The following is a 15,147-nucleotide window of genomic DNA, read 5'->3' on the forward strand; positions in this document are numbered from 1 at the left end:
AAGTCAGAAATAGAAACGGGATAAACCCATAAAGCCCAATTTTAGATGCCCGCTATTTGAACGTCGTTCCTATAAGTCTTAGTTACCATCTCTTATGCTTATTGGTATTGATAGTAGCCCCTGTAGCCTCTCTCTACGAAACAGAAGTATGTTCAACTACGAAATGCCATCAAAATAAATCGGACTTAAAAAATTCTTTTGTACAAAAATCTTTTTTTTCAATATCTCCTATTCGTTCAATCCCAATCATGCTTATTGGAATCAACGGCGGCTATTTTCCGGCAATCTGCCGGGTATGTTTTCAATTAATGGAAAGCCACAAACGTCTATCGCGGCTGTTTTCCGGCAATCTGCCGGCTAGGTTTAGTGTTACTTAAATGGTTTTCCAGATTATAGTTACTTAAAGGGCGGCTATTTTTCGGCAATTTGCTGGCTATATTTTTAAATCATTTGTTTCGTGTAGCGTTTTTAAAATCAAGCCTTTCTGATCATTTTGTATTAAGTTTTTCAAATGACGTTTTGTGAAATCTTTATGTCAAGAGGAATTTGACAAAACCTTTTCCGGTTTGACTGCTTTTACGCAAAAACATTTCGACGTTTGGTTTAATAATGGCCTACTTTAACATTTAAAAGTAATCATTTTGAAGTTTATCGTCAACCGATTATTTTGAGGCTATGTTTTTGTTACTGATTCATAACATTTAGGCTTCCTATTCACGCAGCAGCATTCAACGACAGTTATGAGTCTCTAATGAAGTTCCTGTGCAGTTTCGAGGAGCCACAACAGCTGGAGCTGATGGTCAATTGTAAGGATATGTGTGGCAATTCGCCTCTCATGTTGGCTGCACTCGCAGGCAAAGCCAACGCAATACGTAAGTGGATGCTTAGGTTCTCATGCAGTGCTGAAAAATGAATATTCCTTCATTGTACCCTTTTCCTTAATTCATCACCAGTTACAAAATAAATGTCGCTACATAAAAAATCATTGTCTTGGTGTAACATGTTCGAATGGGTTTGCAAATAATACGCACCCACAAGCAAAATAAAAGCACCTCGATCGGGTCAGCTGGTTGCCCATTGTTTTAAGTTGATTCAAGTTTTTGGGGGAAACAAAATATTATCAGTGTAAACGGTTTGATTTTCCTTCTGCCTCCATTTAGGTATTTCGTTTTTGCGGCGTCAAGTGATGATTTTTTTTTATTGAATCGTGTTTTGAGTGTAATGTCATCTTTGCGAATGTGATGTAGAGCTTCTAACGGAGGTCGAGTACTGTGACTTGGATGTAAGGAATGAAGATGGAGATACTGCTCTTCACTTGGCCTGTGCCCAGGGTCATGCCACGTGTGCAGAGTTACTACTGCCAGTGTCACCTCAGGACGACAACAATTTGCATTCCAGCTCCTCAACTGTCGACTACTCAGCTGTTGATATGCACGAGTTCAAGGTACTACTCACAATATCTCTGCTAGTTGGAAAGTAAGACATGCTAGCATTCGAATGTTATGTAACTGCTTTATAATACAGCTGTATAATTTCTGTACATAAATAATACATAATAATACATTTTCACGGTTACAATCAAGAAGCGAGCATAGTGTTTGCAAGTTATAAAAGTTGGCCAAAGAAACAAATTGTCCTTTTTTGGACATAAAGAGTTGACCATCGGTCCAGGCCTCTTATCCGCTGTGGGATGTACTGTATTTAGATGATTTTTAGCCGCCGTCAGCCTCTCAACGGTTATTATTTTGGTGCTCTCCTTTTTACGATTCAATCAGCCTAATTGTTGTGATAAACTTATTAAATAGTTTTAGAGATGAGCCAGCGAGGCATGGGAGATCTGATGGAAAAGTTGCATGAGTGAGGGTCTCGCCGAAACATCTAAAGAAATTTTAAAATTTCTAATTACAGAAAATGCCGCGAAAAATGCTCGAATTGCGCAATTAGAATCAGAGGTGACGCAAATTAAAATCAAACTGAATCAACTTGAGAGATATCAATCCAAAGATTGTTTAATATTTCGAAATCTGCCATTTAGTACAATTGGTACTTATCTATCAGATGTTATTTGCCTAATCCAGAACGTTCTGAATGTGAACATTGAACCGAGTGACATTAAAGCTTGCCATCCACTGGGTAGAGGATCGCCCGCCGTTCAATCCACCCCCAATAATCGCAAAATTCTTGTATTTTGAGCAAAAGGAGAGAATATGGACAAGGAAGGGTTTGCTCCGAAATTTTCAAAATCCAAATAATGGAAAACCAGTGTATATCCACGAAAGATTGAGCAAATACGATCTGGCATTGAAAGAGGACGCTGAAGCCAAACAATTGAAAGTGACAACTAAGAACTCGGCACCACTTGTTCAAATCCAGTCCGAAGGGATGACTCGTTATCTTGAACTTAATTCGACCAAAGATATTGCTGAGTTACAGCCGATTGCCAAGAAAATGGATCAAGTATTGAACAGATTTTCAATGAATGCCCACTCAAGTCAAAGACAAGCAAGCCGTACGGATACGAATTCAATGCAAATAAATGCAAACAATTTCAACACGCCTGTTCCAAAGTTATCAAAACCACCAAATTTCACGCCTGGAACACCGTTGTCAACTAAGATGCCTTCTCTCAAACGTGTGCGCGAATCCGTTGAAGAAAATGAGTATAGAAATCTTCTGGAGGAGCTTAAAAGTAGGAGAGAAATAAAGACGAGTTGCTAGACTTTGTTATGGGTCTCATAAGTGATTCACCTAATGCCCAAGAGACTTTTCTGGATAGTATTGAGGAGCAGCCGTTTCGGATTGAAGAGGACAGCGAAGACTATGTCACTTAAAAATTCAGCCAATGGTTCAATCAAACCTACCAAAAATGTATCTGCATCAAATTCCTGTAAAATTTTACATTTAAACACCAGATCCATTAAAAAACATTATGAAGAATTAGAAGCACTGATCTCTTGTTTTCAGTCTCCACCTTCCATAATTTGTTTAACAGAATCTTGGCTAACAAATGTAGATGATCCAAACTTATTCAAAGTAACTAACTATAATACTTGCTTGTCAAAATCAAGGGGTGGTGGTATTATGATCCAAATAGGAGACGAAGTAAGCTTGATTGAAGAGCTGAATTGTGATTAAGATGAAAGTCTTTTAGCTCATTTAAAAATTGGAGATTTGAAGATCGCTTTGTTAGTAGTGTATAACCCTCCAAGAGCAAACAAGCAAAATTTTATCTTTGAACTAGATAATACATTAGAAAACCTTAACGATAGTTATGACAGAATAATTGTCTGTGGAGACTTCAACATAAACGTACTAGATACTAATCGATTGACGTCGACATATCTATCAACATTAAGATCAAATGGTTTTGAACTAAGTTTTCTTGAACCAACCCGCATCAGCCAAAATACTGAAACTTGTTTGGATCATTTTTTCGTAATTTAAAGGTTCAAAAAGCTTTTGTAATGGAGAATCAAAGTTATTGTGATCATCTCCCCACAGTGCTGCAAATTGAAACCAATAATGGAATTAGTTTCTCGCAAACTCGCTTTCGTGATACCAGTTTTTTAAAATCCCCTAAGAAAATGGCTCTTTTTATTGAAACTTTCTGAGTCACTAGCCACAATAAAATACCAACAAGTGGACGATGTTGACAATGCTTTTCAGAAGTTTGAAATTGCATTTAATCAAGTATTTGAAGTGTTTGCTCCTTATCGAATTCCTAATGGAAATGGGACTGGAAAGCCAATTTGGTTTGATAAAACACTGAAAAATTTGATTTGCAAAAGAAATCAGTTGCACAAGTCGTGGAAAAAGGACAAAAAGAATCGCGGAAAATTAGACAAATTTAAAGGGCTACGTACTAAAGTGGAGAAAACAATCAAAGCAAAAAAGAAACATTACTATGAACAAATATTCTTAAAATGTATCGGAGACTCAAAGCAAGTTTACAAATTTATAAATGAGCTCAAGGGCGTTACTTGTAAAAACACTAACATTCCTTCGTTGTCGAAAAATAGTAAAAGAGTTGAAGATCACTTAGCAATTGCAAATGAGCTGAACAATTTTTTCGTAATTATAGGGCCAAATCTCAAAGATGCAATTCCAAAAGAGGTCTTTGTCAGACCCCAGGTTAATAGTTCACAGAGTATGTGGCTTTATCAAACTAATTGCGACGAAATCATTGAAGTCATTAACGACCTAAAAGGGAAATCATCTTCAGGAATTGATGATATCAGTACTATTTTGATTAAGGAAACAAAGTCTCTTACATGCAAGCATCTTGTTTATCTTATAAATACCTCTAAATACCTCTAATTGCGACGAACTAATTGCGACGAAATCATTGAAGTCATTAACGACCTAAAAGGGAAATCATCTTCAGGAATTGATGATATCAGTACTATTTTGATTAAGGAAACAAAGTCCCTTACATGCAAGCATCTTGTTTATCTTATAAATACCTCTAAATACCTCTAAAAATACCCTTTAAATTTGGTAAATTCCCAAGTAAATTAAAACGAACAAAAATTGTGCCACTGCATAAGGCGGGAGCAAAAGACGACGTAAACAACTACAGACCAATTTCACTGCTCAGTGTATGGAGTAAGATATTTGAACGTATCATGTATAATCGAATTTATACATACTTCGAAACATTCTATTTATTTAACCCTAATCAGTTCGGTTTTCGAAAAAAACATAGCACAATTGATGCAATTGCAAAGTTGACCGAAACAATTCGAGAAAACAGCAATTTGGAAGTTATTACTTTTTTGTGACTTAAAAAAGCCTTTGATACGATTGACCACGAAATATTGTTAATAAAACTTGAATTATATGGCATAAGAGGCATTTGCCTTAATTGGATTAAAGTTTTTTATCACAAAGACAGCAATGTGTTTCGGTCAATAATTGTAACTCCTATTGGAAGAAATTAAATTGTGGAGTTCCACAAGGCTCAATTCTTGGCCCACTGTTTTTCTTGATTTACATAAATGACCTTCCAGACGTATGTCAATTCTGCAAAATTGTTCTCGTTGCAGACGATACAAACCTCATAGCAGGAAATATCGATTTTGATTCAATACAAAAAGACTTAGTTAATACAGAGAAATGGCTCAATGCGAATAGGCTGTCACTAAACTCTAAGAAAAGTTGTCAAATGAGTATTAAAATAGGTAACAGTGCCTCTAATTCCAATAGGCTTTGTGATTTTAAATTGAATTCTGTTAGTTTACCTGAATCAGAAAGCTGCAAATATCTTGGAGTACATATAGATAAAAAACTTAAGTTCACAACGCACATTGATGAGGTAAAAAAGAAACTGTCTGTTCAATGCGGAATTGTGTCAAAGTTAAGGCATTATATTTCAAAAAGTGTTTTATTGCAATACTATTCATCAAATTTTAAACCAATAATTCAATACGGCATTTTGGTATATGGATGTGTTAATTACAGCACCCTTGAACCCCTAGTTTTGTTGCAAAAGAAAATTCTTAGACTAATTTTGTTCCTGAGGTACACAGAAAATGTCGCCCAACTTTTTGAGAAATATAAAATCTTAACTGCTAACGAATTGCATGTATACGAGTTATTAAAATTTGTGATAAAGTCAGTTAATAAAATGCATACTGACACATATCTCAATGATTTGTTTTCCTGTGAATCGCGATCAACACATTTGACAAGAAGGTCAATGAAATGGTTGTTGAAAATACCAAGATGTAAACGAAAACATGATCAGAATTCAGTGAGGTGCCAAGCTGTTTAATTTTTAATGGAAAGCAATGTTCTACCACCGAATTTTGATCAGCTTTCAGGTTTCTCTTATGTCAATTTGGTGCACAAAATTAGGGATAACTTCATTTTATCAAATATTCAGCTAACAAAAACTGTTTTCTCTTAATCAATTTCCCATGTTCACATTTTTCATTTTTTTTAATAATGGAAAAAAACCATCACATAACGCTTTACCGTGCTGTGGCCGGGGTTCACTAAAGGGGTTAAAAATTTGGTCAGAAGTTGAAAATTCCTTTAACTTTGTCGAGAATTTTGGCCTTTAACATGTTCTCTGCAATTTTTTCGGTTTTATTTTTTTAATTTTTACATCTCTTGACAGGGCAATGTCCAGTGATCCTGTTGGGTCCGTTAATTGCCCTCTCTGAGTGTTTTGCAATTTTTTGTGTAGCCCAATGATAACTTGAAGCTTTCTGATATGTAAAATTATAATTTTGATGTTCATTTATACTCAGAGGAATAAACTCTCTCTCTCTCTCTCTCTCTCTCTCTCTCTCTCTCTCTCTCTCTCTCTCTCTCTCTCTCACGATTCGAAGAGGAGCTTTGTTGGAGCGTCTTTTTTTGATCAACAGTTTTTTGGACTGTATTTAAAACAGGATGTAAAAAGTCAATGCCGCACGTGAAAACAATGTGTTTAGGTCAAACGGCTGAACGAATTGAAGAGCAGAGAAGAGAGATAGTGGTTTTCTGTTCATATCGCATTTTTGAGAGAGCGAGAAAAGTAGGTCTGAAAAATTTTTGGCGAGCAAGCGAATTTTTTTGATGACGTTCGGCAATCTCAAAGCATTTTTTAAGTTTAAACTCCATTTTTCGGTTAAAGATGTTTCTCTCCGTTATTAATTGCTCTCAAAAGAAGTTTGTTGCAATTATATTAGTCCTGTCGGTCTTTTTTAAATGCGACTTTTCGCTTGACCGATTTTTTGTCTGAGGCTTTTGACTTTGCGTCCTCAAAAACGGGATAAACAGGTAGCTCCAAGTGGGCATTAGGTGCTCTTAGAGCCTTTCCGCTGTTTCAGCTGAAACCCCCCCCCCGAAAGGCTAGCTACTGACAAAGCCAACCGGTCGTTTGAGAGCAATTCGCCCGACGTTAGTCGCTTATGTTTAAATTGGTAAAAGTGCTTTTGGAAGCATTTTTGACCATCTGGAACAACAAATACTTTTTCATTGCTCTTGAACGAATTTCATCGCATTTATTGTAAAAGTGTGTAACGTTTTAATGCCATTTTTTTGCTTGACAATTTTGACTTTTCGAGTGACTTTTTGCTTTTCGCGTGATCTAAAATTCTCTCTCAATCACAATTTCAAGCACCTGAACGCAATTGGCGGCAACTGAATACTAAAAATCAGATGAAAAGTGCGCCGAAACTGGTGTCATTTTTTACTTAAAATCTTAATAGTGGTATATGTTAACCTCTAAGGTGGTTATTTGAAGCCCACTATTGAACTTTATGTACAATAGTGGGCTTCAACTATTGAACTTGAAGCCCCATTTAGGCTCGCTCTCCCTCCCTCCCCCCGCCCGACTGAAGCAGGCTGCAATTGATTAGAGCTCCCACTAGTCTTTCGAGAGCAATTCTTCCGACGTTTAGTCGGTTATGTTTAATATTCAATTTTGAGCTATTTTAACAGTTGCATATTGGACCATTTTATAGCAGTTTTTGTTTTCCTTTTCAGTTTCTTGTATTTTACCAATAATAGTTCTGGAAGCGCAAAGAGAGACCTAAAGAAATTATTAGATTATATAAGTTTTCGTTCTTATATACTTTTCTGTTACTATTTTTCGGGTTTTTGTTTCAGAAGGATTAAAATGATGTAGTGTAAAATTGTAAATTTTTATTAATTTAGATACTTTTCTGTTACTATTTTTCGGGTTTTTGTTTCAGAAGGATTAAAATGATGTAGTGTAAAATTGTAAATCTTCATCAATTTTCATCAATGAGTAAAATTGATGAAAAAAAACATAGCCGGAAGAATTCCGGAAACGACTCGAATTAAAAAGTTGACCACCTTAACTGACAATGATCCACATGTGGATCATTGTCAGTTAAGGTGGTCAACTTTTTAATTCGAGTCGTTTCCGGAATTCTTCCGGCTATGTTGTTTTTTTCATCAATTTTACTCCTTGATTTACGCAGTGTAGTGAATTGGGCCAAGGTCAAGAGAGCATAATCAAAAGAAACTGGATAAACTGATGAAGCTCGGTCTTTAAGTTATATTGCATTAAGTTATCAGAGTTCATTAGAGTGATTGCTAACTGGCATTTGTATTACGCTGAATAGCCTCCAGTTAATAACCTAGAGTAAGGTTAATTTTAGAATCTAATTGAAACTTCGCACCAAATTAGAACACTTTTGACAATTTTTATCTCCTGTTTTCTTTCCCGATGTGCGTCAATCACGATGTGCGTCAAACATCTCAACGGCGGCTATTTTCCGGCAGTTTGGCGGCTGTGTTTTGCCTCCACCCCCACCGCGCTGTTGCCCCCAACCCAGTATTGCGCCCCAATCAGCCCCCGGTGCACCCCCCCCCCCCCAGTGGCTAGCTACTGACGAAGCCAACCGCTCGCCGGTCGTTTGAAAGCAATTCGCCCGACGTTAGTCGGTTATGGTTAAATTGGTAAGAGCGCTTTTGGAAGCATTTTTGACCATCTGGAACAACAAATACTTTTTCATTGCTCTTGAACGAATTTCATCGCATTTATTGTAAAAGTGTGTAACGTTTTAATGCCAATTTTTTGCTTGACAATTTTGACTTTTCGAGTGACTTTTTGCTTTTCGCGTGATCTAAAATTCTCTCTCAATCACAATTTCAAGCACCTGAACGCAATTGGCGGCAACTGAATACTAAAAATCAGATGAAAAGTGCGCCGAAACTGGTGTCATTTTTTACTTAAAATCTTAATAGTGGTATATGTTAACCTCTAAGGTGGTTATTTGAAGCGCACTATTGAACTTTATGTACAATAGTGGGCTTCAACTATTGAACTTGAAGCCCCATTTAGGCTCGCTCTCCCTCCCTCCCCCCGCCCGACTGAAGCAGGCTGCAATTGATTAGAGCTCCCACTAGTCGTTCGAGAGCAATTCTTCCGACGTTTAGTCGGTTATGTTTAATATTCAATTTTGAGCTATTTTAACAGTTGCATATTGGACCATTTTATAGCAGTTTTTGTTTTCCTTTTCAGTTTCTTGTATTTTACCAATAATAGTTTTGGAAGCGCAAAGAGAGACCTAAAGAAATTATTAGATTATATAAGTTTTCGTTCTTATATACTTTTCTGTTACTATTTTTCGGGTTTTTGTTTCAGAAGGATTAAAATGATGTAGTGTAAAATTGTAAATTTTTATTAATTTAGATACTTTTCTGTTACTATTTTTCGGGTTTTTGTTTCAGAAGGATTAAAATGATGTAGTGTAAAATTGTAAATTTTCATCAATTTTCATCAATGAGTAAAATTGATGAAAAAAAACATAGCCGGAAGAATTCCGGAAACGACTCGAATTAAAAAGTTGACCACCTTAACTGACAATTATCCACATGTGGATCATTGTCAGTTAAGGTGGTCAACTTTTTAATTCGAGTCGTTTCCGGAATTCTTCCGGCTATGTTGTTTTTTTCATCAATTTTACTCATTGATTTACGCAGTGTAGTGAATTGGGCCAAGGTCAAGAGAGCATAATCAAAAGAAACTGGATAAACTGATGAAGCTCGGTCTTTAAGTTATATTGCATTAGGTTATCAGAGTTCATTAGAGTGATTGCTAACTGGCATTTGTATTACGCTTAATAGCCTCCAGTTAATAACCTTGAGTAAGTTTAATTTTAGAATCTAATTGAAACTTCGCACCAAATTAGAACACTTTTGACAATTTTTATCTCTCCTGTTTTTTTTCACGATGTGCGTCAATCACGATGTGCGTCAAACATCTCAACGGCGGCTATTTTCCGGCAGTTTGGCGGCTGTGTTTTGCCTCCACCCCCACCGCGCTGTTGCCCCCAACCCAGTATTGCGCCCCAATCAGCCCCCGGTGCACCCCCCCCCCCCCGCCTCCAGTGGCTAGCTACTGACGAAGCCAACCGCTCGCCGGTCGTTTGAAAGCAATTCGCCCGACGTTAGTCGGTTATGGTTAAATTGGTAAGAGTGCTTTTGGAAGCATTTTTGACCATCTGGAACAACAAATACTTTTTCATTGCTCTTGAACGAAGTTCATCGCAATTATTGTAAAAGTGTGTAAGTTTTTAATGCAAATTTTTTGCTTGACAATTTTGACTTTTCGAGTGACTTTTACGCCCTTGACTTTTTGCTTTTCGCGTGATCTAAAATTCTCTCTCAATCACGATTTCAAGCACCTGAACTCAATTGGCAGCAATTGAATACTAAAAATCAGATGAAAAGTGCGCCAAAACTGGTGTCATTTATAACATAAAATCTTAATAGTGGTATATGTTAACCTCTAAAGTGGTTATTTGAAGCCCACTATTGAACTTTATGTACAATAGTGGGCTTCAACTATTGAACTTGAAGCCCCATTTAGGCTCGCTCTCCCTCCCTCCCCCCGCCCGACTGAAGCAGGCTGCAATTGATTAGAGCTCCCACTAGTCGTCAATTTTTTATCTCTCTTGTTTTCTTTCCCGATGTGCGTGAATCCCGATGTGCGTCAAACATCTCAACGGCGGCTATTTTCCGGCAATTTGGCGGCTATGTTTTAAATTCCTCTGTACATTATGTCTTGCAGTGCAATCGGTTTGAATATTTCTGCAATTAAAGTTTCGTCAATTAAGTTGGACCTTTTCTCATTTCTTTTTCTTTGAGCTTGGCGTTGATCATTAGTTTAGGAGACGTAATTGATGGAGTTGGCTTTGTGTGTTCAGGTGGCAAGACTGTTCATTCAGAACAATGTTGGAGAGACTGCCCTGCATTTGGCTGCTAGGAGATCTCTCGTCACTGTAGTGCAACGCCTCATCAAGTTGGGGGCCTCTCTACTTGTTTTAGACAAAAGTGGTCAGTGAAACTATCTCTTGTTTGTACCACCCCTCCTCCTGTTTGCAACTTAGTAGAGAGAATATAAAACGTCTACATCTCCATTGCCGTCAAATGTTGGCTCAAAGAGTCTTAAAGAGTGTTAAACTAAACTGTTGAGGGTAAACAATGGTGCCAATTAATGAATTGTCGACATCGCTATTTGCTCGCATATGCTAATGTGAGGGTCAACGGAACTGCGCTACTTCAAGATATCAAGATAATGTTAGGGTACTAATTGTTTGCTATGGTACTAATTGTTTGTTAGGGTACTAATTGTTTAGTGGTCAAATAGAAGATTGAATGCGAAGGCTTTTTGGTATCTTACTGTTCAAACAGCTCGTTTCTAGCCCGAAAAGTGCATGAGACCTTACTTTCTCATATGTACTATTTTTAGGCACCATTTATGAATATTCATGCAAATCAAGAAATTTGAGCTCAAACAAGAAAGAAATGTTTTGAAAATTTTCGCAAATTATCTAGAGATTTGCCTATTCAAACGACGATTATTAATTGTCCTCATGACGAGCGTAAAATAGTAGCACGATAAAACTACGCCAATGTACTTTCAAGCTATTAGGGAGTAGAAAGCTATTAATTCCTATACATAGCGTAGAAATAAGGATATGTTATATTTTAGGTTACTCGCCGGCTCTGGCCTGTTGTCCCACGCAAGAATCTGCAAACTGTCTCCAGCTAATTCTGGAAGCAATGTTGCCTGGATCCACCACTGGGGGCGCAACCGGTGCTGTGGACCTGACAACCACCACTGGCTCTGTGGACGCTGGATCTGATGATGAAGATGGCTGTCTAGATTCGGGATCTCAAACTGGCACTATGATGGTCTACTCGGACACGGAGAACAGCATAGACTCCGAAACTTTTTAAAGGAATCATTGTGCCAAAATTTATCCGACTCAGCCGACCAACAAATCGGGATTTCATGGTTTAGTTAAATGTGACAGAAAGAATTTGAACTTGTGGCGACTGTGTGAATGTGGAAAGAAAGCCAAACAACTGATGGCAATTGATAGAATGCTCTCAAGTGTAAATGATATATTGAATATATAAAACATGTAAGCAGATTATGTATTCGCTCATTCGCAAGTATTCGTAAGATATTAATGTTGTAATATAGCCAGCCTCTAATCAAAATTTTAATCGTCAAATTTCTGCAGATTTAACTTTGATTTCATCGTAATTCAATCCTAGCCGTCAATTTTTATTTCAATTTCTGGCCGAGCTTGCATTCAAGGCAAATCTAAAGCTTTATGAGCAGGTCAGTTTAAGTTTGGTGTAATGTTGAACATATGGTGACAATTAGAACCAAATTTGAACTTAAATTGTACACTTTATGGAAAGAAAATTTTTGAAACATTTGCTGTTAAAAAATTAATCTTAATAGAAAAATACCAGAACGTTAATACTGACTTGAAGTGTGCAATTTTGTGCCTATGCTTTAGATGTATATACTTAACTCCATTCCAATTTGCTCCTCCTTTTCCTCATCCTGTTTTTCGTAGCAACTTATGTTCTTGTTTGGGTTAGATAGTAATGGAAAATGTCACCCGGTTATTGCAGGGATTTTTAGGTTACCTAAGATGATTTGAAACTCATTACGACGAAATACGTTCATTTTTTTAGATAACATTTTCTGAATTTGTTGACTTTTAATTCAAATCTGTACTATTTGTGGCATTATGATAGTTTTAAGTATCCGAAACAGTTTGAGGAAGTGGTGAAAAGAACACCATTCGTGTCCCATTGTTCCTTTCCTTCTTAATCCCTTTCCTTTCAACATGCTAACCAAATTAAATCAATCATATCGACTGAGGCGCTATTAGTAATGTGTACATTGTAAGTTTCCTCTTCATGTCACACTCTTGGCTGTGTATGTGTGCTAATTGTCGAAATATGCTATTTTCTATTATTATTGTTGGATATGATCACAAAAAGTGAGATAGACCACAATTATGATTGTTTCTTAATGGCTCTAACGCTTATTATCAGAATAGCCAAATTAGATCAAGTGAAATCAATTCGGTAGCCTAAATAGTTTTCTCTTGTCAATTCAGTCTTCATTTCAATGCTGTATTATGGATAACCCCACTGAACGAAGTCTTTCTTAAGTTTAAGTCAATTGTGAAGTTTTGGGACAGTGAATAAGCTCTTCAAAACCTGAATTAGTAGTTTTAAGCCAAGTTTATTAGGAACATTGTCGCGGTTTTATAATTTCTTTGTTGAGGCTAAAGAACAAATATTCAGTTAACTTAAGAAGTTTTGGGTTAGTTTGACGCTATTTTTGTAATTAAAAAATACCATTATTTAGGTGCTCTCCTTTTTTACAATCCAAAGAATTTTTGTATTGGTGATCTGTCCTTTTTTACAACTCGATGAGGAGTACTGGTGATCTATTTTTACGACTCGAAGAGGAGTAATTGCGTGTTTTTACGAATCGACGAAGAGTAATGGAAACGAGTCTTTTTACAGCTCGAGGATCAATAATGGCGATTTACGACTTGAAGAGGAGTATCAGTGAAGTCTTTTTTAAAATAAATTTTATTGAAATGAATTTTGAAGCAGGATATTAAACGCATAAAAGTTTTTGGAGTGGTTTAGGGGGTTTAAATATGATTTTCTGGTAATTAATATAATTTTTGATGTTTATTTGGAAATTTTATGTATGCACAAATTTTAGCAATTTTTCGTTTATTGTTCTCTTTTACTGCTTTAAGTGGGAGTTAAAAAGACTCTTATTATTTGAAGAGTTTTTAATTTTGTTGCTACGAAACATTTTTGTTGAGAAGTATGACATAAGTAATCTTGAAATATCTCGAATAAAATCTTGAAATATCTTTCTAATCAGAGACAATTTTCGTAGGCAATTTTGACTTGCCTATTGTTTTGCTAGCTTTTGAATACTCTGTTTTGCTCAAGTGAACTTTTCAAGGGAATATAAAAAGTTAGTTTTGACTTTTTTTGTTCCTGCTTATCAATTGACTTCAATAAATTTATTAATTGCTCGTGAAAGAAGTTCGTAGCACTTATTGTAAACGTGTTGGTCTTTTTAATGCAAATTTTTCGCTTTACCGTTTTTGCGCTTTTCTTCTAGGACATTCTTTGCCTTTTGATTTCTCAAGTGACCTTTTCACGCTTTCGAATCGTTTCCGGAATTTTGTCCTGAATCTGTAGTTTTGCTGTGTATTTAAAACGAGATGAAATGGTCAAAACCGAAGTGTCTAGATCAAATGCTGAAGAAACACGAGGAGTAGAGAGAGGGGGAGTAGTTTTCTGTTTACATCGCTTTTTATATTTTTGAGAGAGATCGAGAGAAGTAGGTCGAATAAAGTTTCGCAGCGAGCGATTATTTTTAGAATACGTGCGGCGTTCTCAAGCAGCTATTTTAAACTCCCAAAAGGCTATAAAATTTCGAACCGTTTATCAAACCCTAAATTAAACAAGAATTTTAAAAAGAGTCCAAAAAGCGTTTTAAGTATCCTAACTAAAGATAGTGCGTTTGAATATATTTGACTATTTGAAGCAAATAATAAACTTAAGTTCATCTTTGTGCTGTTTCTAATTGCTCTCGAATGAGAAGCAATTGTAAACGTTTTTCTTTTTTGTGCAAATTTTTCGCTTGACCGTTTTGAGTTTTTCTACTAGAATAATATCAAGTGAGTTTTTCACGCATTTCTTGATTTTTAGTTGTTTCAATTGCTCTCACTCAGAAAAAAAATTTGTTGTTGAAACAAAACCTGTTATTAGGAGAGGCGATGACAAGGCTTTGATAGCCGAGTGGTTAATACCTCCGTCAAGATGACGGAATTGGACTCAGGAGGCTGGGGACAAATCCTACCTTGGGCTGAAGTTTTTGCACCCATAAAGAAAAAATTATCTAGGCTACAGCCCCTGAATTAAAATGCATTGCCTGTCAGTCGAGAGCAATGCTTCCGACATTAGTCGATTAGTTTTAAAAAACAATTCATTCTACTAGTTTTTTAACGTGATTTTTGGCACAGACGGTTCTTCGGATCGTTTCCAGAATTTTGTCTTTAATCTGTAATTTTGCTGTGTATTTAAAACAAGATGAAATGGTTAAAACCGAAGTGTCTAGATCAAATGCTGAAGAAACCCGAGGAGTAGAGAGAAGGGAGAGCAGTTTTCTGTTCACGTCGCTTTTTTCATAATTTTGAGAGAGATCGAGAGAAGTAGGTGGAATAAAGTTTCGCTGAGGGAGCGATTATTTTTTGATTACGTGCGGCGTTCACAAGCAGCTATTTCAAACTCCCAAAAGGCTATAAAATTGTGAATCCTTCATTAAACCCTAAATTA

At 36.4% G+C, this 15,147-nt stretch overlaps 1 protein-coding gene across 1 annotated transcript in view; it reads left to right on the forward strand.

Moving 5' to 3' along the window:
• LOC142340364 (uncharacterized) overlaps positions 1–12,337 on the forward strand; it is a 269,135-nt gene extending 256,798 nt beyond the window's left edge. Inside the window, exons 22-25 of the mRNA XM_075390938.1 lie at positions 706–872; positions 1,248–1,444; positions 10,668–10,797; positions 11,456–12,337. Of these exons, the coding sequence (XP_075247053.1) occupies positions 706–872; positions 1,248–1,444; positions 10,668–10,797; positions 11,456–11,703 (742 nt within the window). The 3' untranslated portion in view covers positions 11,704–12,337. The remainder of the gene's footprint in view (positions 1–705; positions 873–1,247; positions 1,445–10,667; positions 10,798–11,455) is intronic.
• Positions 12,338–15,147: the final 2,810 nt, after the last annotated feature.

The sequence above is a fragment of the Convolutriloba macropyga genome, chromosome 5, assembly GCF_964194025.1.
Source record: "Convolutriloba macropyga chromosome 5, txConMacr16.3, whole genome shotgun sequence".
NCBI lineage: Eukaryota > Metazoa > Xenacoelomorpha > Acoela > Convolutidae > Convolutriloba > Convolutriloba macropyga.